This window comes from Tetrao urogallus, assembly GCF_951394365.1.
Source record: "Tetrao urogallus genome assembly, chromosome: 5".
In the NCBI taxonomy this organism is placed as follows: domain Eukaryota; kingdom Metazoa; phylum Chordata; class Aves; order Galliformes; family Phasianidae; genus Tetrao; species Tetrao urogallus.
In genome coordinates, this window is record NC_136818.1 from 26,699,286 (window position 1) to 26,724,197 (window position 24,912).

The window sequence follows — 24,912 nt, forward strand, 5'->3', positions numbered from 1 at the left end:
GTTCCTTGCTGTCAGGAGGGCGTAAGTGCTCCACCAACCCACTGAGTGTGCACAAAATGTCTGCAGTGCAAGCAAACAACATCAGGAACTCTCCCAATCCCTGGGCCCTCTGGAGGGAGAGAGGAACTGCTGTTTGTCTCACTCAGTGACCCGATATCACCGCCTCTCACCTTCTCCATCGTGCATGTCCCCAGCCACATGGGAAGCAAAAGCTGAGAACGAAGGGCAGATGGGAGAAGCTAATGAGAACTTCTCAATCCTTTTCCTCTCTTTGGGGATATAAAATAGGAATCCATTAATGATTGCTTTGCTGACTGAGAATGTAGTTGAAATTACTCCTAAACATCTTTATTACTATCTCAGTAGTAAGATCACACTGAATTCTTCCGTACACAGATGTGCTTTGTAGTCAGTGTGTAGCAGTGAAAGCCCCAGCTGCTGCTCCAGTCAGAGGTGGTTGGTGGCAAGGTGGGGCTCTATCTCCTGGGCTAGCGAAGGAGTTTTGTGAAGGAGAGTCTGGCACTTGACACCACTTCACCTTTCACTCAAAGGCTTTGGCCGGCCCACGGGTGGGTTAGAGACTCCAGCATGAAATGCCCTCCTCTCAGTAGGTGTTTGAGCTGTAATGGGTGACGTGGGGCATTGCAGCACTCTGCTGGACGAGCAAGTTAACTGCTATGGGGTTTTAAATTAATGTTTGATTCCTGTACATTTTACTGTAGCAAAGTGGCTAGCCCCGCAAAGGGCAGGCTGCTCTGTGCATTCACAGCCTGACTCATTTTAATAGGTAGGTAGAAAGCTTTCAGTGTTTTTCATTTTTTCTTTCTCTCCCCATCCTTCCATCTTTGCTGGATGCTAGTAGTTTTATCGCCAATGTGCAACATCTTGCAGAAAGTAATCAGGAGTCCAGCAGGACTGGGTAAAGACGACAGTCAGCCTGGACAGTGTGGAGTGTACGAACCCCACAGGCATACACCAGCTCTGCAGAAACCCGTCCCCCGCCCTCCCAGCAGCAGCCCTCAACTTCCAGTTGTAGAAGGAGATCTGAGGTGCCACGGACACGCGTGTGTAACCCGCGCACGGAAGAAGCATAGTGCTGTTCGCATATGAAAAGGTGCAGAAGGGAAAAGAAAATGTTTTATTTGCTATTTATTTAGGGGGAAGGAAGACTGGAAACGTCATTAAAGAAAAAGACAGCATTTTTGTTAGGTTTCCCAGGGAAGCGATCTCAATGTCCGTTTGCTGTGTTTAGCAATAGGGGTTTGTGTGATGATTCAGGATCTCTGGGCTGTAAGTCAGCTGCAAAGCAAAGCACACGCAGGAGCTTAAGTGACACTGGAGTCCGGGCGGCCCCAAAGAACGTAAAAAGGGAAAACTGAGGCCCAGTACCCTTCTGAGGGCGTGAGCAGCTCCCCCACGTTCTCCACCTTCGCAACATCACTGTTCTTTGTTGCATTTTGAAGATGTATTTCCTTTTAAAAAGTCCAAAAAGTGAAGTTTCCACCCAATGCTAATACTGACTAAGACCCCCCCCCCCCCTCCCCCTTCCCCATCCCAGCCCCTCAGTTTGTGTATTGAGCCGTGCCCCCGGCAGCTGCGACATTCCAGTGTTAGAAGTGCCGCTGACTCTTGCACCTCAGTGAGCTGACCAGGTTCACCACCTCACTCCTGGCAGTGCCAGGTCCCAACGCACTGCTCCACTTGCGCATGAGAACCCGGTGTCAGGAACACGGCTGGCTCTCGGCTGGGACTCCCATCCCGCCCTCCGGTGCCCGGGGGAGCGAGGGAAGGGACCCCAACAGAAACTGGTTTGTGTCGTAAGCTTTTTTTGTGTTTTTTGTCTGTCTGTGCAAGAACTGCAGCTGCTGAAATCAGCTTTGCCTTTAATTAAACCATGTTCTCTCCATCCGGGTCTGTGTGTTAACGTTTATTTCCCCATGTAATTCAGCTGCAGGCTTTGAAAAACACGTTATTTTTCTGGAGAAATTGGAAGAAGGTTCAAACTTTAATTTTTTTTTTTTTTTTTTCTCCAGTTTGAAAGAAAATTAAATAAATTGCAGAGATTCTGGCTTGGGCTCAGTGCAAATAATTGGATTGTGGCTTTGTGCTGTGCTGTACAATGTGTTTTATGTATGGAACCAAAAGGCTGGGATGGTAGCAGCTTCCAGAGCTTAAATCTGATTAGAGCACAGGCAGCAGGAGCTGAAGGACACACAGCCTTCTGCTGTGGCCCCTGCTGTAAATCAGGATGGCACCTGCACTGCTCCAGTTTTGAGAGGTCATGAGGTTGTTTTCTTTTTGTTTTTAAATCCAGAGTAAGTTCCTTTTAAAATAAATATGAGATTTAGGTAATGCGGTTGTATAGGATAAGTGTTGATTGGTGCAGGGTGAAGCTGCATGGTGTCTCTTATTTCGGCTCTTGAGGCTAGCAGTGATGTTTTAAGGAAGTAGATTCTCTTTGCAAGTTCCTGGTCCAAAGCTTCGTGAGCTCCCCAGTCTGTTTTTCCCTGCTTTTCCATTGATTTTCACAGAACCACAGCATGGCCTGAGTTGAAAAGGACCACAATGCTCATCCAGTTCCAACCCCCTGCTTTGTGCAGGGTCTCCAACCAGCAGACCAGGCTGCCCAGAGCCACATCCAGCCTGGCCCTGAATGCCTGCAGGGATGGGGCATCCACAGCCTCCTTGGGCAAGCAGCTGATTTACCTTGTGGAAGCTCTGCCCAGGGCAGGTGAGTGGGGTAGAGCTGCTGCTACCAAGCCTGATGGTAAGCACAGTCCTTGGGACTGAACTGTACTCCTAGCAGGGAGATTGCTAATGACTTTTTTTTTAATGTGTTTTATACATAGCAACACAAAAGGTAACACACACAAAAATGAAGATTTTAATACATGCAGCAATAACATTCTAGGTCTGTTTTCAGATGCAGTGATTAATGTGGGAACTTCTTAGTTGCAACATTTGAATTCTTAATTTCTTTCAGTGTCCATGTCTCCTTACACTTCTGAAATCAGATCTCTGGGTCTTTAGTGTTACCATCACAAACAAAAGCAGAGGGGAAGATGCCTATCTTGCCATTGCATTGCCCTTCCAACCAGTCTTCATTCACTGCAAGATAAAATTGACACCATTTTTGTCACCCTAGGGATGTGCAGGAGCACAATTACCCATTTTTAAGATCATCTGCAGTTGATGTTATTATAAATAAATAGCCTGGTGGAGAGGTGACAGGAGGCGGGGAGGAGGAGTGCAGAAGAGAGAGAGACAGCAAAGTTTATGAGGTAAGAAAAACCTCAAAAGAAAAGCAGCCAGGAAAGGGTGCCAAGTGAGAGGAATTAGAATGACAGCGCTCTGGGCATGGTGCAGGGTCAGAAGGAAGCAAGAATACACTGATCAGCGAGCTTGAAGACAGCTGAAGTGAAACTCTCCCATCTTGCAATTGTTAGGACAGCAGGTTGTGTGTCCTTTCCCTTGGCTTCCACCTGCTGTCCCTGTGACGTTTTCTGACTGGTCTGAAGCCTTTGCATTCGATGCAAACCTTCTCACCCCATTTTCCACCTGGAGGTGGCAGACTGCAGTTTGCAGGAGCAGCATCCTATCGGCACAGACTGCTCCATGTGTTGGGCACTTCAGAGCCAGGCCCATGCTTTCCCTCCCATCTCCCGCAGTGGCCGGAGCACACTTACCTTTGGATAAAACAAGTATCACATCTCCAGCCTGAAACTCCAGGTCTTCGGGCTGGGTGGCCTCGTAACTGTACTGTGCTACTACTTGGGTTGGTCCCGTCTCTGCTGTTGCCTTCTGCGACTCCTCTGGTTTGCTGTCAAGTAAAAATCCCTCTCCCTAGGGCAGGAAAGAAGCTGGTGAAGTCACCCCGTGGCTTCTGCTTTGCACCAGAAAGTGGCAGATGAGCTCTGCTTAGGCTTCAGCCTGTGCCAGTGAGCCCCTTGCCAGCACCAGCAGAAGAGCTGGTCGCTGCTGCTGACCTCTGTGCAGTCGCACCACACCGTCAGGCACCGATCCTTGCTGTGGTTCCATGCTGCCTCTAGGTTCTGCGTGCTCAGAGTCACCAGCTCTCTGCTAACTGCAGGCTTGTACCTGGGCACCGGAGGAACAGGTAAGGGAACAGCCACAAAATCTCAGCTCCTGCAGCAGGCAGTTCTCACCTCAGCATTGTGTGCTCAGGCTGCAGCTCCAGCTTGTCGCAAACCAGGTCCAGGAGCTCCTTGTAGGACAGGTCTGGCTTGACTTGCGTGGCAACTGTGTATTTGTAATGCACCTTGAGAACGTAGGGCTTGGGGACGGCCGGTTCGGTTTCCTGCAGGTGGGGAGTTGAGGCGTCAGGGATCTCCCTGCTCCCACAGCACGGGGAGCTTGGCTATGGGCAGGGAAAGGAACTGGGGCATAGGACTGCTGAGTGACAGCTGAGCTCAAGAAACCATCTCACTGAATGCTGGCAGTCCTCAATACTTCTGGAGCAGGCCACCAAAGCCATGCTGCACGTGTGGCTGGTTGCCTGCACTGGGTTTGACCTGGCAGTGAATGCAGCAATGCACTGGGCACCTAGTGACCGCAGTGTGGCTTCCCAGTGACTGGGCTCAAGGTGTGCCCCCCCGCACTTGTTCTCATTTGGGGTACTGCTTCTCCTGGAAGAGACCTCCCAAGCTGTATGTAACACGGATCTGGGCTCTGCCTTCCACCACAGCACGAGGTCTTACCTTATTGGCTTCTCTCTGCTGTGTTGATGCAACAGGAACGAAGTCTGAGGAGGCAGGATAAGGTAGATCAACAAGTGGAACAGCATAAGCATTACTGCTGTGGGCTTAAATGTGTTTCCAGATCCTCTCAGCCCTTCAACATCCACTGTCATCTGCAGCAGCACCTCCCAGCCCTGAAGCCAGCTGTGGTTGCTCGAACAGATCGGTATCAGCTGCAATGAGGTTCTTCTGTGGGATTCTTCAGTAACCACTGAGGAAAGAGGTTAGGGCTCTGCCTTGCCTGCTGTATTTCAGGTGCTCACATGGTAGGGCCTGTTCTGTGTTTGTAGGAATTGGAACTTTAGCACACCAGTGCATTTGCAAGCACAAACAATGATCTATCTTGCCCACTGTCACATGGCTGCTTCTGGCAGCTAATAACCTTAAATATGGGAATTTGCAGACAAAACAGGAGCCCTAAGCCACACTTTCAGCTGGCAGTGCCTGCCTTGGTTCACCATGTTCAAGTATCTGTGTGGCCCTGGTGCCACCATCCCTGCTCCAGGTGCTGAGACACCAGCCACATCTCCTTCCTGTAGCTCCCTAGAAATTGGCCTAGCACTAAGATAATCCCAGCTGCCCTGCTTTACGGAGAAGCCTGTAATTCACATTCTGCTCTGGGTCTTATGCAAGCTGGGTCACTTGCCCTGCTGCTTTCCCTAGGCCCTTTTTTCCATTAGCTGCTGCCCTAATTAAAAGCAAAAAGGGGACCTCGAGCTTTATTTTGTTCCATCCTCAGTGCTGCAGTTGCAGTATTGCCTCCTCTTTTAATGCCCGCACCCCAAAAGAAGCAGGGATGGCCCCCAGCCCTGGTTCTCCATAGGACACAGTATAACAAGAGACTGTCCCTACAGCTTCCCTCGTTCCTTCCCTCCTTACACTGACCTGGTGCTGGCCGCCGGGGCCTTGGAGCAGTGCTGCTGGGTGGCTCAGGGATGTCAAGCTCAGGTGGGGCTTCATCCTGTGCCGATAGGAAAAGAGCAGCACTGGCACTCAGCATCCCTAGGGGAGCAGGTACAGTCCCCGGGGTGCTGCTGCCTTGGGGACCCCCTCCTGCCATTTGAGGCAGGAGTCCTGGGGCTGAGTTCTGCCTACTGTCCATTGATTCGGGGTGGAACAGGGCAGTTCTGGTCTCTGTGAGAGCAAACAAGGACAGTTTTTCAGAAGACAGTGCCATTTAGGAAGCAGTGTCCGATGAGTATGTCCAGACCTGTTTTTTCAAGGTGTGTTTGGAGTTTTGAATCAGTGAATTGCAGGGTGAATTCACTGCCCCTTCACCTCCCCAGTGCTACCACCTCCCTCCCCAGGGATCATCAGCACGGTGTCTGCACAGATTTTGCAGGCTCTGAGCTTGTGCTGAAAAGGCCATAAAACCAGGAGTCCCCCAGCATCGAAAGGAAGAAAGGTTTGAGGCATGGGTCCTGCTGGGTGATCTATGTGATGTCCTGGGGCCACCAGCTTCTCCTGGGCTCCTTACCTGGACGTGCAGCTTGTGCTGGAGCTCCATGGGCTCAAGGAAGTTGCAGGGGACAATCCCTTTCTGCAGGGAAGAGAGCATTGTTGGGACTCAGGGGTTAGTGGCTGCCTGGGGTGAAAAGATCGTCTAGTTTCAGCCCTGTGAATAGCCTTGAATCATCTTGAGATGATTACTTGACCATCCAGGAGACTGAAGATAAGGGAATGATTTCTGCGTGGTACTTGTGATGGGCAGCTTGGGCACACATGGTCAGGCAAGCAAAGCAGCACATCTGGCCCCTGCCTGGTAGGAGCAACAGGAGCAGGACACCAGGAGGTTCCTTCTACCAGCCTATAGCCATCTGCCCTCAGACTTCAATACAGGATGCAAGGAAACTAGGTTCAGAAACCCCATTATTGCCCTACCAGTCCTCTGTTGTCCCTTTGTGCCAGTAGACCTCCATACCTTCCCGTTAAACATCACCGTAGCCCAGTTGTCCTTCTCTTTCTTCAGGACAAAGACGATGTTTCCAGGCAGGACCTGCAGCTCCTCAGCAGTTTCAGGTATGAACTCATACAGGACGCGGTGCGGCTGCCCTTCAAGAGCCCTGGAATGGAAGCCAGCATCATGTCAGGAGGGGAGGTGATGCCGCTGTTTTACCTCACAGGGGGCCTAAGCTCTGCTCCCTTATTTCTCTCCTCCTCTCTCCCACTGATTCTGAACACTCGCTTAGCTGGATGGTGCAGGACATGGCTGCACCAGGCTGTTTGTTAGCAATGCTGCCGATGTTTCATCCGACCTACCTGAGGATTTCCGGTGTCTTGGGCCTGGGGGGAGGCCCAGAAGCCTGTGAACAAGAAGACAGAAGGAAATCCATCATAATCTGGAGGATTTGGGTTGCTTCGCAGAAATGTCCTGCAGTCCTTTCCTGTGCCTGTTGTCCTCCCTGCGTGGGTCCCTCCTTCTCACACTGGTATCAGGTCATCAGTTTCCTTCTCCGCTCAGCCCTTATGAATCTTACGGGAGGGTTTGTCACCTCCCTGAGCTCCCAAAGGCCCACCCATGGCTCAGGGCCTGGCTTCCCCATAACCTCAGCTCAGACATGAGTGGGCTTGGGCTGTGACCTCTGGTGAAGGAAGCAGCTGAGATGTGGGAGTAGCTTCCTCCTCACCCTGGCCGTGGTAGGAAGTTTGGCGTGGTGACGCTGCTCTTTGCTCACCACTCTCATCCAGATGTCCCCCACCCCCAAGTATGCCCAAAGCTCTGCTTGGTATCCCTGTGTATGCTTGAAGCTCTCTGCACCACATGGACTGCAGGGCATTGATTCCTTACCTGTGGTTGGAGGGGAGCAAATCCTGAAAAACTGTCCTTGTCCACCACGGATGCCACCACCTACAGCCAAAGGAAGACATGCTCTGACTTGGTGCTCCTCTTAGACCTCTGATCTCTGACATCCACTGTCCTCCTTTGCTTCCATCCAAGTCAACCTCTTTGGGTGTGGGTGCTCTGGGTTTGCTTTCCCTGGCAGTACTGGCACTGGGGTGTCCATTCTGCCTCCCAGGACCTGAGCTTGAGGGTGCACCCCCGTGCTTGGACCTTCCACAGTAATGTGGGAGAAGCCCTGCTCAACTGTCTGAGCTGCTTCAGGCTGAGCAGAGCCAGTACTGGAGGTTACTTGTAGGTGTCAGATTTTTCCAAAAAAATTCCTTTTTTTTTTTTTTTCTTCCCTTGTGCACCAAATATCTTGGCTCGGTTTGAAGCTCCAGTGGGACCTTCCCATCTCACCACTGAGTGACCATCCCTCACTTCTCACTAAGGAAAGTGAAAATGGGCCATGCTGAGCCACGCAGATAAAAGGGTGTTTAACTCTGCTATTCCTACATAGTCCTGGTGCCTGCAGCATCCCCAAGGTTTGGGCTGGCTTTGCATCTCTGTGCTCAGCAAGCACAGCTCAGTTCTTGGTGGCTGTAAGGCAGAGAGGGCAATCGGCATCTCTCTTCAGCCTGCAGACGTGGCTTGCATTAATGCTCCTTTCTTACCATGGCTTTTCCCAGGTAGTCCTTCTTCTCCAGCTGAGCAACTTGCTTTTCGTTTGGTCGAAACAGCTTCCCTGTGGGAACTGCCACTGGCTCATAGAGCTTCTGCTTCTGTAGCAGGGAGAAATCAAAGAACCATTAAGGTTGGAAAAGCCTTTTAAGATCATCTAGTCATGGACCTCCATAGGCAGGCACTGAGCTGAGACCTGCTGCTCCTCACCAAGATGGCTTCCATTGCCCTGTCAATCTTGTTGTGCTGGGGCTCACTCTTTGAGCTCATTGCCAGTGTCAGGTGCTCCTCAGCTTTCTTCCAGTCCTCCGTGGTGGCATACACCAGTGCGATGTTGTAAAGGATCTGCAGAGGGATGAGAGCCAGAGAATGGTCTTTTAGAGGCACTAGACCCTTGCTGTGGGTGTTTTTTGCTACCCTGATGACATCTTGGGTAACACCATCTCTCTATTCCTACTCTAGCATGCTTGATTTTTTTGCAAGGCATGAACTGTAGAATCCTTCAGGTTGGAAAAGACCTCTCAGTTCACCAAGTCCATCCCCATCATGCTCACTAACCACGTCCCTCAGTGCCACATCTTGGACACCTCCAGGAATGGTGACTCCAACACCTCCCTGGGCAGCCTGTGCCACTGCATCACCACTCTTTCGGAGGAGAAATGTTCCTAATGTCCAACCTGAACATCCCCTGGCACAACTCGAGGCCATTCCCTCTCATCCAATTGCAGTTACATGGGAGCAGAGGCCGACCCCACCTCACCACAGCTTCCTTTCAGGCAGCTGCAGAGCAGTGAAGTCTCCCCTGAGCTCCTCTTCTCCACTCTGCCCCGTCCCATTCCCTCGGCTGCTCCCCATCACGCTGTGCTCCACACCCCACGCAGCTCCGTGCCATTCTCTGGACATGAAGAGTCCAGTGAAAAACTATTGGGTGCATTTCCTCTGGATTTTGTTGACCAAGACTGAAACACCGTTTAGTTTCCATCACCTCACAAGCGAAGAGTCTGTAGCGCAGCCCCAGGATCTTGTAGTCGATGAGCTGGTTGCCTCGCAGCTGGGCCAGAGCCTCCTTGAAATCCTTCATGGCCATTTCATAGCTGGGGAGGAGAGGATGAGGTAGAGGCTCCCAAGGCCCCTCCACCTCCTCGTGACGGTGTTCTGGTAGCCCACGTAAGCACTTCACCTCAGGACTGAGTCCTCAGCCCCCCCACATTGCCCACGGCTACTCAGCCAAGAGCCACCAGCTGAACAGGGGGGTAAAACTGAAGCCATGCACTCACTTGTGTCTCTTGTAGAAGACGTTTCCCCTCTGGAAGTAGGCCACAGCCAGGTGCTTGTCACAGCTGATGCTCTGGGTGAGCGCCTGCAGGGAGCGGAGCAAGAGGAGCTAGAAGGGAACATCTGCAAGGAGAACTGGGCGACGTGTCCCCGCAGCATTGGGAGCTGTGCCTTACCTCCTCTGCCTCGGCCAGCTGCCCCAGGACCAGGTGGGTGCAGCCGATGTTGAAGCAGATTTTGGCCGGTGGGTTCTGGACGGCGGTGAAGGCCTTCAGGGCTGTGTGCCACTCCTTGCCATCCACAGCACACACCCCCTCCTGCCACAGCCGGATGGTCTCCACCAGCGACATGATGGACGCGGTGCGCCCAGCCTTCCCCGCGGTGTCTGTCTCCCTCTCCCAGCCCCTCCCGGCTGCACGTCTGCCTTCCCACGGCCCGCCTGGTGTCACAAACCCACCAGGAAGTGGCCCTGGTGGTGTCAGAGCAGCGTGGCCCCGAGATGGGGAAGTGGAACTGCCCTGCTGCTACGGGCTTCCACTCGGGGCTGTGCCTGCATTGCAGCTTCTCCTTCTCGGGTTGTGCTTCTGGGAGCTTTGTGTGGGGGTGCCGGCATTGGAGGGGTTTATTGGCTTGAGGTTGGCCTTGCAAAGCTGTTTGGTGAGTGCTGCAGCCCATCATAAGCGTTTTGTAAGAATCTGAAAGCTGTCAGCAAGACTTTGCCCTTGTGTATTTATTCAGGCTTCCCCATAGATAATGCCAACAGCAGGAGGGAGAGCGCAGAGGAGACTTCTGCTCTACTGCTCAGAAGAAACCTGATCTGCTGAGGGCTGGGTTTGAAGAGTGTGATAGAGCGCATCTGCAGACCTCCGTGCACCCTCATGGCCTCCCTGCAGGGCTCTGCTCTCACACTCCCATCCAGCAATGGTTCCCCCCTGTTGGGGTGCTGCCCTGCTGGCTGGGCTATCTGCTAGCCCAGGTTGATCCCAGAACTGGAGCCAGGGATGTGGGGGAGGATGCGAGATCCCTCCTGTGGAAAGTGCTCATTTCACCTGCATTTTGCACACAGATGAGATCTGAAGCACAGTAAGTGCACATGGCAACTGCTCCCTCTAATTTTAACCTCACATATAGCTTCCAATTTTGAAGCTGTGATAAGCACTGCCTTTCTAGTAACAGAGCAAGCCTCTTGTTCCCCTTTCTCTCAGTTTAGTAGAAGGAGAAACCTATTTCTTGTCTGAAGTGAGGAATGTGGATGTTACCATCTGCGTTGTGAGCCTCTTGAAGCACAAGCACAAGTCACTGAGAGCTGGTAGGAATGGCAAAGGACTGCCTGAAATCCAGCGAGTGTGCAGTAGTTGCCTTTAAGTTTGCACTGCAACAATATGCATGATTTTATCATCATTGCTGGAGTGAAGAGACACAAAAAGAGCCCAGATCAGCACTTCCTCGTGTCCTACATCTGTATTTCCAGGGATAGGAGTGTGTCCATCATGTGACGCTGCTCTGGAGGCAGATGGGTGAGCAGGGCCAGCATGATGCACCATGCCGTGATGTGAGCACAGCGTGCTCCTGAGCTCACTGCCCCTTCCCGTTTCAGTCAGCAGCAGTCAGCAGAAGAGAGGCCTTCCCTCAGCTCTGCCCTCCTGCGCTGCGCCTGCAGGCAGGCTCATTTTGCGCATCCCTGAGCACACAGGAACAAAATAAACACATCTTTATAACCGTTCCTAAATACTTCATAGCATACCCTGAGGGGAATCTGGAAAACCTGAAGATTGCTCTTCCGCTGCCTTTGTTAGTCCAATGCCACACAGAGGGAGCCGGTCCACTGTGACTTTGCTTGGTTTTGGAAAGTTGATTACAGGTTCATCCCCTGGAGATGCCAGAGATGAACACAATCCCAACCACGAGATCAGGACTTTCACCCCCTGCAACAACCCTGCCTGTTTTTCTCCTTTAGGGAAGGAATACAGCATCAGTGGTTGGGAACATCAGTCCATGGTTCAAGTCTGAGTGCAGGCAGGGACACCTCTAGCAATCAATGCTAGATCAAACCAAAAAATGGTTTGGAACATCTCCTGTTGTTTAAATGTCTTGAAACAACCTCAGATTTTCTTGTATGCCACGTATTGCCATGACTTAAAGGAGAAACATCTGCTAGAAAGCAAGCTTAGCAAGATAAATAAGGGAGGGGAGAAGCTCTAGGGCTTGCTTTTTATCTTTGGTCAGCCCTTGCATTCAGCTGCCTGCAGAATTAAAAAGAAGTTAGCCTCAAGATATTTCAGATTCCAAGTAAATATTCAGTGACGATTTATTTGTCTGGTCTTTATTACAAAAGAAAAACAAAACAAAAAAAAAAAAAAAGCAGATATCAAAAAACAGCAAAGAGTTTACAAGTCCCCCAACCGTTTCACACAACGGAACTGTTGTAAAATGGCAAATGTAAAACTGTGTGTCTCAGTCCTGGCCCTAACCTTCAGTGGTGAGCTGTGGGCTGGGATGCCCAGGGCTTCCTTAATTCCTTTTTAAAATACTCCTCTTTATTTTGGAACTTTCATTTGTCTACTAATGCGCTGTGGTACAGCAGGAATGTCAACTGTCTGGTAAGCCTCAAGACTACGTCCCTTTTCTTCTCCTGTGTAGGATCTTCAGTTCCCAAAATAAAAAGCTTCCTGGACTGGGCTCCAGTGTAAATGGACCTTTAAATTCTAGCATACGAAGCGCAGGAAGGACAGCTCCACCCTCGCTGTGATCTGCCTGCTGTTCACCTGGCCTCTGACTGAGCACAGCACGTCGGAACAGGCCACGAGGTGTGAGGTTAAGGAAAATACCTGGCTTACTGGAATGACGATCGGTCAGAGGGAAGCTGCTCTTTTCTGTCCTACTCACTGCTGTAGGCTCAGAGGCTGACCAAAGGAAACATGGTCCAGTTACCAACGTTTGCAGCTGCCCCACTTTTCAAATATTTATCTTACATCAGAACACTGCTTGGCTAGCAAAAAGGATTAAGACATTGCCCTACGTCCCTCAGCACTTGTGTGGAAAGTCAGGCCCAAATCTGCCATAATTATACACAAATACAAATCAATCTAAACATGTTGTCAATGTAGCTATGCGTGTCACTGAAATGCTCGAGTACCAAATAGTCCTGTTAGAAATAAAATTGCACCTTCATAATTTTCCAGAGTTTAACAAAAAGAGATCACGATATGCATTACTTGTCAGGTACGAAAGAAGCAGCGAGAAGGCAAGCTGAGAGACAGGTGCTGCCCACAGGGCAGCAATGGCATCTGGGTGGATTTTGCACCAGCATTTCCCACACCACGGAGAGCAAACAGCCATTTGCTGCTGGAGTTAAACCGTTTTCCTGGCAGTCAGCACACGGACGATGGACCCCAATCCACCAGCAGCCAGTGCCTGAGAAGAGAAACATGGCAGTGAGCAGCAAGTTGTGGCTACAGACCCAACCAGCCACTGGTTGGACTTCCCCACCGTATACAAATAAGCACCTTTCAGCAGCTCAAACCCAGAACAACAACAGGGAAGCCTGGCTGCATTCATTTTAGGGACAGCAAGTTAACACGCTTTTGTTTCCCTGCATAACTAAGTTGCAAATTTGGCTTCCCTCAAGGAAGGAAATTCTATTTCCGTCCCCTTGAACCACTATGTTGAACTATTTTGTTTGCCCCAGTCTGACTTAAAAAAATACACATAAATCAAATTCTAAATGCAGAATTGTTACTTAAGGAATCAGAAGAATGAGAAAGAACAACAGAACTCTGAACGTGCAGGACAGTGCACTCCTCACTGCGGGAAACGCAGCACCTGGCTGTTGGCACACTGTGGTTATTGACAACTCCAAGCTGGTCAGAAGGGACAGGTGAGGAAGGAAGGGAGGTATTCCTTCTCTATCATGAGAGGAACAGAGTGCTCATCAAGAATGGCTACAGACAAGTTGAAAGCTTACGGGTGGGAGTTAAGAGCCCAAGGAAACAAAGGGAGCAAGAAGAAAATGCACTGGCAAAGGAAGCAGGGACAGGTACCCCGGGAGGAGTACAGGGATGCTGCTGGGCTGTGTAGGGGTGGGGTCAGGATGGCTGAGGCCCAACTGGAAGTGGGCTTGGCAAGGGACACAAGGAACAAGAAAGTGTTCTACAGGTACATCAGCCAGGGACACAGATGGTCTTCCTTAGGGGTCAGTACTGGAACTGGTGTTCTTTAATATCTTCATCAGTGGGACCAAGTGTGCCCTCAGCAAGTCTGTGGGTGACACCAAGCTGTGTGGTGCAGACAACGTGCCAAGGGATGAGATGCTGTTCAGAGAGACTTAGACAGGCCAAGCAGCAGGCCCAGGAGAGCCTCATGGGGCTCAACAAACCCAAGTGCAAGGTCTTGCAACTGGGTCATGGCAACCCCCGCTATCAGTGCAAGCTGGTGGATAAAGGATAGAGTGCAGCCCTGATGAAAAAGACTTGGGGCCTGTAGGGAAACTGCTAGGTCACAACGTGAATTGGTGATTGAGCACCTGGTTGAAGGGGTATGGCTGGGCCAGGGAGAACAACCAAATCGTTTGCACCTGTGCTTCCCATGTGATCAGAAGGGGTGGAGCCAGGGTGGATCCACCCTGAGCTCACATAAGGGACAGCCATGGAAGAGTGAGCATCTCTTGGGTTACTTCCTGGGGAATGCTAAGTACTTAAGACTTTTCTCCAGTTGGGTGAGTTTAACTCTTCTTTCTTTATATGGTATTAGCCTACTTGCAAATACTTCACTTGCTATAGCTAAAAACCTGTCAGAAGCAATTCTGCTTCTTCATAAGTCAAAAAGGGGTACTGGTGGATGGCAGCTGGGCATGAGCCAGTCATGTGCCCTCACAGCCCAGGAAGTCAACTGTATCCTGGGCTGCACCAAAAGCAGCATGGCCAGCAGACTGAGGGAGGTGATGCTGCCTCTCTACTCTGTGCTGGTGAGACCTCGTCTGGAGTACTGGATCTAGACGTGGAGTCCTTGGTATGGCAGAGACATGCTCCTGCTGGAGCACATCCAGAGAAAGGCTACAGAAATGACCTAAGGGATGGAACACCTCCTCTGTGAGGGCAGGCTGAGAGCTGTGGCTGTTCAGCATAGAGAGGAAAAGGCTCTGGGGAGACTAAGAGAAGCGTGTCACTATCTAAAAGAGGGCTCTAAGAAAAAAGGGGACACTTCTTAGCAGGATCTGTTTTGACGTGACAAGAGAAAATGGTTTCAAACTAAGAGGGGAGGTTAAGACTGGATATAAGGAAGAAGTTTTTTACGATAAGGGAGGTGAAGCACTGACACAGGTTGCCCAGAGATACAGTGAGTGCCCCGTCCCTGGAGACACCCAAGGTCAGGTTGGGCATGGCACCGATGGAGCTGTAGGTGTCCCTGTTCAGTGCAGGGAGGTTGGAGCAGATGGCCTTTAGAGGTCCCTTCCAACTCAAACGATTCCATGATCCTGTGAACCTATTTTAGTTTCACCAGGCAAAGGGTGGCTCTTACCAGGCTCAGTGAGTGTGCCCAGGAACCTGTTCCACAAAAAACCCAGGGGAAGAGCACATTCTATACACACACCTTCTCATGCCACTGCAGCAGCACAGCACTGCTGTTGTCAGAGGGGCTCTCAAAGCCTTTGTAGATGTACTTCATTAGCAGATCAACACCATTCTTATCCAGGGACTGGACTGCCTTCTCGATATCGTTGGCTTTGAATGAGATGAGGACCTTCAGGACAATACTTTCTGCACGATCCTGTCAATAGGTAAGAAAGGCAGAGAGACTTCTTCTTGTATAAGATGCAAAATAATACATTTGAGTAGAGCAGTTTGTACACAAATCTTATAATACTTTCTCTATTTAATAACTGTCTTTCAATGCTAAATAGTGTAACGGAGTTGTGAGTTTGCTCTGCTCTACGTTTCTCTGCCTCTCTGCTTGTTGCAATTTTTCATCCATTAAATGAGGTTAGGGCTAAGTACTAACTTGCATATTGAAATTCAAGTTCTGACAAGCTCCAAAAAAGGTAAGGATTGAGTACTTGGCTGGCCTTATTTGTTACCAGAGCTTTTCCCATATCTTTGCCCTGTTTAACGAGACACAATTATTATATTCCATGGAAGTGGCACTGGCCAAGCTGGAAGGAAAAACCGCTGTAAGCCACATGCTTTCAGGAAAATCAGCTCCTGTCCTAGGTGCAGAGAACACAGTCTGGCAGCATTAACAATATTATGCATTAATGATCATTTGCAAGTCAGTGTGGATGTCATTTCAGGTCCAGGAGTTTGTGTGGCATGATTACAGCCCTAGATTAGCCACGCAATCAGCAGAAAGTGACTGTTCCTGTTCATCCATCACTAACTGAGGGAGGATGAAAGAGAAGAGGTCTGAAGCTTGTTAGAGTTCTAAATAATTCCATTATACAAATACTTCGAGCAGCTTACTCCTGCATTATAGATGTTTAGTTTCTTTATTTCAAGTTTCACAGTCACTTGACTTAGTGAGACTTCTCACATGAAAAGCTCTGAGCAAAGCTTAAGTCACATAAGGATGACTAAATGTTTAGTGAAACACAAAAAGTCAGCTGCTCTGCCCTCTCCAGTTGCACTACCTTTGCACTGTATTGTTAAGAACTTCAGTACAGATCTAACAGAAACAAGTCATTCATCTGAAGATAAAGCTGGTCGTGCTTTTAGACAGTGTCTGCAACAAACACCAGCTGGTTCTCTGTGAAATGCCTTGGGAAGGGGCTCAGGGAAGATCCTCCACCAGGGGTCTGCTGAGGACAGTCTGGTGTCAGAGCAGCAGAGCACAGAGCTGTGAGGCTCTGCTCAGCATCTCCTCCCATCTGCCTCTTCCTCTCGCCACTGCAATCACGAATGACTCAAGGCTCATTCTGGGGAGATACAGAATTACGTGCAAGCAGCACTCTCCTGTGTTCTGTCAGAGGGGAAGTGCACGTGATTGCTGAGGTTCCAACGGCTTAATTTTGATTGGCTGCGATAACCACCAGTTCTTCCTTTTTTGTAGGCCCAGGTCTGGCTGTGCTAGCTGTTTCCTCAGTCACTGCTGGCTGCGGTTCTGCAGCCGTTTGGTGCTGAGCTGGGGAAGCTGCCCTGAGGAGCGTGACCTGCAGCAGGGGCAGGCTGTGATGTGCCAGACCCACCCAGGCACAGCACGTTCAGCTGAGGAGCAGCCAGCTAAAGGTGCACCAGGCTGTAAGCAGCTGATGGAGCTGTGGGTGCCCCCATTCACTGCACGGGAGTTGGACCGGGAGGCCTTTAAAGGTCTCCTCCAACTCAAAGCATTCTATAAAGGCACGCAGACATCCGAGCTGCGGTTTTTAGAACAGGACAGAGATGGGGGATGCCGGGACACGTCCCAGCGCCCGACTTTCTGCAGACGCAAACAGGAAGGCACGCTTAAGGAAGCGCCGGGCTCACCTTCACGGCCTGGTTCTTCGTGTTGATGGGCGGATTCTTCAGAGCCGCCTGCAGCGCGGCCATCATGTTCCCTGTGCCGGGCGTTAAGGAGCAGCAGCGGCAGCGCTCCCTCAGCACCCGCCCGGCTTTGGGGGCGGCCCGTCGAGGGTCGCACCGCCTCGCCCCGCTCAGCCGCCCGGTTCCCGTCGGCCGGCCCGCCATCGTTTCCTCCCCCACCCCTCCTCTCGCCCCGTGACGGAAGGATATTGCCTGAGGCACGAATCCACCTCGCCTTCGTCGGGTCCCGCTTGCCCGTCGCCTCCGTCCTCCTCGTCCACGAACTTGTTCTCGTCGTACTCGTCCACATCCACCCGGCGGAAGCGGGCGGACGACACGGTGTGCTTGGCCATGGCCGCCCGCTCGCCGCCGCCTCCGCGCTCTGCCGCCCCGCCCGTCCCCGGGCGCAGGCGCCTACCGCCGGCCGCACTGCGCAGGCGCGCTGCGGGGCCCGCTCTAGCGACGCGAGAAGACAGCCCGGGGTGAGGCGAGCGGCCATTGGTCAGCCCCGCGCGCTCTTCCCGCCGCCCGTGCGCCGTTTCTGTGGTGACGGGGCGGCGCCTCTCCCTCAGCCGTGGGAGGAGCGCTGCTTTGATACCCGCAGCTCCCTGGGCGGCTCCTGCTACTGCCTCACCGCTCCTCGTACCCAACCTGAACCTCCCTCGGTGCAGCTTCAGGCCATCGCCTCTTATCCTGTCGCTGTTACCGGGAGCAGGGGCTGACCCTACCTCACCACAGCCTCCTTTCACGCAGTGCGAAAATGCAATGAAGCCTCCCCTGAGCTCCTCTCCTGCGTGCTGCCCCTTCCCGTTCCCTCGGCGGCTCCCCATCACACCCCGCACAGCTCCCTGCCATTCTCTGCACGCATTCCGGAAGCTCAGTGTCTTCCTTGCCCAGAACTGAACACAGCACTCCTACCGTTAGTACCGACTGTACCGTGCAGTCAATTATTTTTCAAGTTCCACAGTTGTAACCTGCATTAACATTCATCAGAAGCAATATCAGAAGCAATATCAGGGTGGATTTTTTGGCTGCTTGTGTTTTGGCTGCTTGCAGGTTTTACAGCCTGGAGGTGGTTCGGGTTCTGTCACCTTTGCTGTCGGTTCCTGCTGGCCATCACCGCTTCAGGATTACGACTTTCATTAATAAACTCATTTGGCATTTTTAAATGCCTTACAATATTTATAGGTCTGGGGTGGAGACGTTCCCTCTGGGAGGGCAGAAACAAGCTTGGAAAAAGCACCGAGTGTCTTTGAGACAGGGGATGTGGCAGACTGCCCTTTGTCACTGGTAAAGGCTGCTGGAAGGCAGGGCGAGAAAAAGCCTTTGGGTTTTGCTGCACAGCAGGCTCTCCATGTGTTGCTTGTGGAAATGCTGTCCTACAATAGGTTTTCACTCCTCTGAAGTTGTTAATTTGGTGTGGATTCTGTCCATCTGATACCGTTCCTGGCGGTAAAGCCGCATACTGAAGCGTTGACCTCGGGATGCCATACACAAAGTTGGAGAGGAGGTGACACCAAGTCCCCATGGGCAGCAGTTGCAGTGTGACCCATGGCCACAGGCTGGCCAGGCTGCCCAGGGCTCGGCGGTTCCACGCGGCCGTGGGGTAGCTGTCCTCAACGTGGTAAGGCTGGGAGAAGTAGAGGCAGAGCCTGGTTTCTGAGTGCTTCAGCAAGAAGTTGTAGATTTTACTTATGCAGCAGTGGTAAGCCTCGTTACAAGGAGAGTAATTTGAATAGAGGGTGATGCAGCCAGTGTTTCCATAGGCATGTATCACTGCATCCAGATAACCGTCTGCCTCAAATAGCATGGATTCCGGGTGGCTGCCCTGCTCAGCACAGCTGCTGGCCTGGCCTTTTTGGACTAAGGTGCCAGAGAAGCTCCTCAGTTCGTAGAAGAGAAGGTGGTGGGTTTGTGGATGTGCTGTGCTTCTGCATGGGAATCCAAAAGCCCTCAGAAACTCTGTGTAAGGAACTCTTGCTTCTTCACCTGTCCGTATGTGATAGGGACACTTAGCACAGGTTTGGCTCTGTGTCTGCCAGCAGTAGGGCTTTACCACAGTCCCCTGGTTTGTCAGATATTCTTGGAAAATTTTCTCTCCTGGGTTCATGTTCTGTTAGAATTCTCTCTGCTTATGTGCTGTAGAGCTGACAGTCCTGGATAAAAAAAGTGAAAATAGTATTGCAATTTAATCCTTTGATTGCTTTTCCACATAAACTGCAAAAATAATAGTAGATAGCCTCTTCCAAAATGTATTGAAACTCATAGCCCGGATTGGAATGTTGATCCACAACGCAGAGAACAAAGCTTTCTTGCTGCCTGAAAGCCATTCTGAGTATACAAACCAGCCTTTTTGCTAAAAACACAAGGCAAAAATATTTATCTGGCTTCTGCCCTTTTTTCCCCAGACAGGAGAGGCTGCGTGGCAAAAACAGCCCTACTTTTCCAGAGTTAGCAGGTGAGTTTTTTGCAATCTGGCAGAACGAACAAATAAATACCAACCAAAGGAAAAAGAATAAAGCTATAATTACCATCTCAGCAGCTCCAGCTCAGGGCTGTAGTAAAAATCTTATGGTAAATATCGTATTTCCTTCACTGGCTTTTTAAGATGATGGTTCAGAGTTTCCACACCAGTGAATATTGCAAGCTTTCTTGTCCAAGCTGCTTGATGAAAAAGAAAGTCACTGCTTCTTGCTGTGGTTTGGCAGCTCAGCTGCAGAAGGATCTTTCCCAAAGGTGGTGCCTTTGCTCCACTTGTGCTAGGGACAGCAGGCTGGTTCCTTTGGCTGTGTACAGGTGCCCGGTGCTAGGAGATGGGAATACAAACAGGATTTTCTTTCTTACCTCCAGCCACCTGCGGTGGTTAAGCTGCTGTTCTTTGCTTGTCAAGATCTGTTTCCCGCTTTAGTAAGCTTCCTTTGTTTCTTCAGTGCTGCTTTGATATAAGATTTTTACAGCTGCGGGATGGATGTTTTTCTAATGAACGTGTTACTAAGTTCGATTCTAGGTCACTTATTTCTGTGTGTTCCTGCCTGTTGTGCCAGGTGAGCAGAGAGCTCCTGTTTTACTTCTGCTTTCATTTAAAGGCAGCAGTGTTGCCCCTGCATTTATGCCCTGTAACTGAAGCAAACAGCAGGCCGTTCCGTGAGCAAGGTGTTTGCTTTGCATGGGCAGGGCTCCATGTGTGTGCAGATGTGAATGTTGTGAGGATGGGCAGCTTTTGAGGCAGATGATTGATTTTCCTCCCTGCCACTTGAACTGAGTCACTCACCATCCCTGGGTTCAGTTTAATTCTGTCGCTACTTTTCTGGATTTACATTTTTTTCCATCTGCATATTTTATTTATTACAGCTTGCTTCTGCATTCCACGCTGTGTTGTCCTCTGTCACTATTTCATTTTCTTCTTAAATTACTAATGATTCATTTGCTTTGTTTTCCACTCCTGACTCCGCGCCAACAGCCATCTGCTTTCCTGTGTTGGGGCTCTTTCCTGATCCGGGCCATTGTTCTGTTTTCATTCAGATTACTTCTGAAGATTGGCTTCCTGACATCAAGAATGCTGCATTTGTCATTGTTGATGTTTCTATACAATTTTTGATGCCCATGATGATTGTGCACTGCAGTGTAATCATGGCAAGGGTGAGCGTATCCCAGAAAATTAAAAAAAGTGTGTTTGCTGCCTAACATTTGTTCAGAGGAGGGCCACAGAAATGACCCAAGGGATGGAACGTCTCCCTGTGAGGACAGGCTGAGAGCCAGGGCTGTGCAGCATGGGGAGGAGAAGGCTCTGGGAAGGCCTGAGAGCAGCCCGTCAGTATCTAAAAGAGGAGCTGTAAGAAAGGAGGGATAAACACTTCAGCAAGGTCTGTTGTGTTGCAGGAGGCAATGCAACACTGTTGTGATAGGACAAGGGGAAAGGGTTTCAAACTATAGGAGGGGAGGTTTAGACTGGATATAAGGAAGAAGTTTTTTTGATAAGGGCTGTGAGGCAGTGGTACAGGCTGCCCAGAGAGGTGTGGGTGCCCCATCCCTGCAGACACCAAGGTCAGGCTGGATGGGCTGTGAGCACTGATGGAGCTGTGGGTGTCCCTGCTCAGTGCGGGGGAGGTTGGGGCAGATGGCCTTTGAAAGACCCTTCCAGCTCAAACGATTCTATGATTCTATGATACAAAGAGCAGGACTGAAGAAAGGAATGTTTTTCGTCGTGGAGGGGCGTTACGAGACCACCTCTGCAGCTCTTCTGGAGGTCGCCTCCCTTCAAAAAGCTGCACGGCTCTGGCAAGGCTTCCGTTCCCTGTCCCTGCCGGCGGAGCTGGGTGGCCGCACGGTGGCAATGTTGCCCACCAGAGGTGGATCAAACTTAGGGCTTGTTAACTCCGTTTCATTGCGTTTAAAGGAATGCCACCAGAGAGACCTAAAATATTACATCTCTCCCTATTACTTGGTGATTTGGCCAGATCCTAGCAAGCTTTCCATCTTTCTCCTAATGGCGCTGAATCCTTACCCAGTGGCAGTCAGATCCCACAGTACCCCATTTGCTAGGTTGGTTGGGACGGTGCTGGCAGGACCGAGTGCATTCCTGTATGAGCTGCAGCTCACAAATCGTTTTAACTGATGGATGGATGCCCGTGCGTGTGGATGTGTGTGTACATACATGTGCATGTGCATTAAGCAGCTAATGGGAGCACACGTCACTCAGCTGTCATGCAGAAAAAATGCTGTTTCCCCTCATAATTATATTTAAAAATATTGAATGGTTCTTTAGCATTAGTCATCTTCTAAATAGTTTATAAATCTGACCAAAAGGTTAAAATACAGGCTGGTGCAAATGGCTTTCTCTGTGGTATTTCTGCTTTTTAGCGTTACTTAGATCTTGTGCAGGAGAAACTGTGTAAGTGGCTCAGCGATCCTGATGTATCTGCAGAAGTAGGAGGTGCTGCAGTTCATAGTTTAGATAAGTCCGAAATTTGAAATTGACGTGGTTTCGGGCTGGGAAATAAAAAATGCAGGTACTCCAAACAACCCCTGCCTTTTGGGAACTCTTGACTTCAGTGTTTGCAGCCCTTAGTTCTGTGAAAGAGGAATTTTGCCTGCTCTCTGTCTTATTTTGCTCTGTCGTTGTTTCTGAGATGGCTTTCCCAGTGCTTCCCTGCACGTGCACAGCCAATAGGCTGTTCCATGTTCTCAGAAGGAATGCTACATTTTAAACATTTAACCATAAGTCAGGCTGATAGGAAAAGTACCATCTCCATCTATCAGTGTAATTGCCATGACCTGATGCAGAGGATCATGTGGAGTGGATACAACCAGGAACTCAAAACATATGTTAAGGAATGAAAGACACCCGTCTCCTCCAGAAACGTAACAGGGGGAGATAAGGATATAATTATCATTAAAAAAAGTAGTTTCACTTATTACTAAAACACAGCCGTCTCTGGGGCAGAGGGCAGTAGCTGTTTAATAGTGCTCCACAATGCAGCATAAGCGTTCACAGGAGGAACCAGAGAGGAATGCTGTATCCAGTTAAAATCACAGGGGAAACTTATGTGGTCAGAATGTAATTACTGAGGTTGGAAGTTAGCCAGGAGACAAGCCATATGTTCTGCTCCTAGGGAAAAAAGGCGCAACGAGGGCCCTGCTATTTTTTTTGTCCAAATATTGGCTAAAACCTGGGATTGCTTCGATATACAGAGATGCTGATCCATCCCAGTGCGGGCAGCTTGGAATTCAGTGATCATTTACTGGTGTAACCATTGTAAACTTGGGATTCTTTGATTTATGAAGATGTCTTCTGGAAGCAAAGTCGCACGCATTGATTCAAGACTAAATCAGGATTAGGCCAAAGCTATTTTTCTGGAGTGTGATTATATGGAAGTATGAGCATTTTTTTCTTCAATGACTGAAACATGCTCTACTTCCATAGTCTCACACCAACGTCGTTCTGTTTATGTGGGGGATCTGCTGCTTCCCCCCCGAGCACTGCACTCCTGAACGAGAACGGTTCCTTTTTCTGTTGCTGAAATACGAGTGTTGAAATTCTGTAGCACTTCTTAGTACAGTTTGGTTCAAAATAATCTCTGTTGGAAGCATTTCACACATGACTTCATTCAGTAAGAAGTTTATCTGAGTTCAAAGTACAGAGGAGTCACACGGCCCTTACCCAGCCAGGGCCTTGAAGTTCTTGTGCAGTCGTAGGATTTTAAAAACTAGGGGCAAAGCCAGCGAGGGTCTGGGGCACAAAAGCAACAGGGCTGCATATGCTTTGCCTGTTTAGGATTTGGAACTAGTAATCCTGCAAAAGCAGCAAAAAAAAAAAGAAGAGGAGAAAGATGTATTTTGTACCAGAAGTGTTTAAGAAAGGAAAAAAAAAAACTTTCTGCTTCTTGTTGAGAGTGTTGTTGATTTGTTGGGTACCAGAGCAGTACATGTTATCAACTTACTGCAAAATCATTCTTTGTAGCTGAAAGTCACCTACTGTGTGCATGAACTTTGGGAGGGATGAATGTTGTGTTGAAGATGTGCGTTGAATGTGTTGGGAAACGTAAGCTAGTGAGAGCTGAATGGTGTGACTGCAGAGCTGTGGTGCCTGGGAATGTGACGTGCTGAGGGCTGGCTGGAAGTGATGCGTTTCAGTTTTGTTGTTCCCAGTTTTGCTCCATTAGGGGAACTGAAAATTAGATCCCCTTGTTCTACCACGTCTACATATGTGATCAAATTAACAAATGTGAGGGCTTCTGCTGATGGCACTGGCACTGTTTATGTGCATGAAGTTAAGCAGATGTGTAAATCTTCGCAGGGTACAGGGCTAGAACAGTAACAGCTGCCAAAGATGATTTAGTTATTGTAGGAAGGAATGTACTGGCTGCTCTGCTTGTCCTATCACAACAGAGTCTGTCCCCTTTAGATACTGGAAGGCCGCTCTCAGGTGTCACTGGAGCCTTCTCTTCTCCGTGCTGAACAGTCCCAGCTCTCTGATGTCAGAAAAAAAGATGTTGAATGACTCCATATGCCATGATTCTCAAATAAATTAGGACCCAAATTTACACTGTTATGATGTCCAACCTTCAGCAGTTCCTGAGCCTGGGGTGAAAGTTCAGCCACTTTTACTGGAATAAAGTGTCATCTGCCTTCGTTTACCAATTCTTTCAAACCTTGAAAGACTTTTCAAAACTGGCAGAAGTGAAAAACACTGAAATTCTTTGGAGTAACCTGATTCTGTGAGCTGGATTCCTGTCTCAAGGGCTAAGTATGAGTTTTGCAAGCAAAAGCTTGTCATCTGTAGTTCATATTTGTTCATATGTCTCTCTTTCAGGTAGAACAACGTTCTTCAACCACATCCAGGAATAACCATAGAATATCTTACGTTGGAAAGGGCCCACAAGGGTGATTGAGTCCCGCTCCTGGCTTAGAGAACACTGAAGTGTCTAAGGTAATTCTGCCTTGTTTGGGTGGCTTATACTGACACGTTTCTTCCTGCGCATCACTGATTGTCTCATCACTTACTTCTGCTTTGGCTTCATCTGCAGCAGTGCAAAGGGTCTGGTGCTCTAATTCACCACTATCTCAGAAAAACTCACAGTTTTGACTGGATTTGGTAGAGTTCTTGCTCATGACAGTGTCATTACTGGTTTTCTGTTGTGAAGAGGAATTATTGAAGAGGAATTTATTTCTCAATAGTAAGGACCCTGAACTTGCTTCCTCTTCTGCCAACACAGGTGGGAGGAGGGATGGCATCCATGTTGGTAAGATTTGCATGGACGGATGAGGTGCCCGATCCTGCAGTGCGCAGCTCAATACTATACCCTGGTCTTGTGCCTCCTGCTTCTCTGGGTTTCCAGTCCTCCTTCTCTCATATAATTTTCTCTTCCTGGCAAGGTCGTGCTCCTCT

At 49.7% G+C, this 24,912-nt stretch overlaps 3 protein-coding genes across 4 annotated transcripts; all 3 read right to left on the reverse strand.

The window, feature by feature from the left end:
• Window positions 1-3,010: 3,010 nt before the first annotated feature.
• NCF2 (neutrophil cytosolic factor 2) lies at window positions 3,011-9,884 on the reverse strand (the record flags this gene model as incomplete). The annotated part of the gene is made up of 15 exons (XM_079535865.1): window positions 3,011-3,108; window positions 3,687-3,843; window positions 3,987-4,098; window positions 4,167-4,318; window positions 4,719-4,762; window positions 5,643-5,718; window positions 6,235-6,297; window positions 6,679-6,820; window positions 7,017-7,060; window positions 7,546-7,605; window positions 8,253-8,360; window positions 8,470-8,604; window positions 9,245-9,353; window positions 9,537-9,619; window positions 9,711-9,884. 15 exons carry the CDS (start codon window positions 9,882-9,884, stop codon window positions 3,011-3,013), a joined length of 1,557 nt encoding a protein of 518 aa, XP_079391991.1.
• A 3,001-nt stretch (window positions 9,885-12,885) lies between these two features.
• Window positions 12,886-17,377, reverse strand: ARPC5 (actin related protein 2/3 complex subunit 5; the record flags this gene model as incomplete). 2 transcript variants are annotated; one of them, XM_079536046.1, is made up of 4 exons in its annotated part: window positions 12,886-12,948; window positions 15,124-15,300; window positions 16,989-17,059; window positions 17,233-17,377. In XM_079536046.1, the coding sequence occupies 4 exons, from the start codon at window positions 17,375-17,377 to the stop codon at window positions 12,886-12,888; spliced, it is 456 nt and encodes a 151-aa protein (XP_079392172.1). The 2 variants fall into 2 exon arrangements, with proteins under 2 accessions (XP_079392172.1, XP_079392171.1); XM_079536045.1 differs by having other exon boundaries at window positions 17,218-17,377.
• Window positions 17,378-18,111: 734 nt separating this feature from the next.
• Window positions 18,112-19,134, reverse strand: APOBEC4 (apolipoprotein B mRNA editing enzyme catalytic polypeptide like 4; the record flags this gene model as incomplete). The annotated part of the gene is made up of 1 exon (XM_079536306.1): window positions 18,112-19,134. One exon carries the CDS (start codon window positions 19,132-19,134, stop codon window positions 18,112-18,114), a length of 1,023 nt encoding a protein of 340 aa, XP_079392432.1.
• Window positions 19,135-24,912: the final 5,778 nt, after the last annotated feature.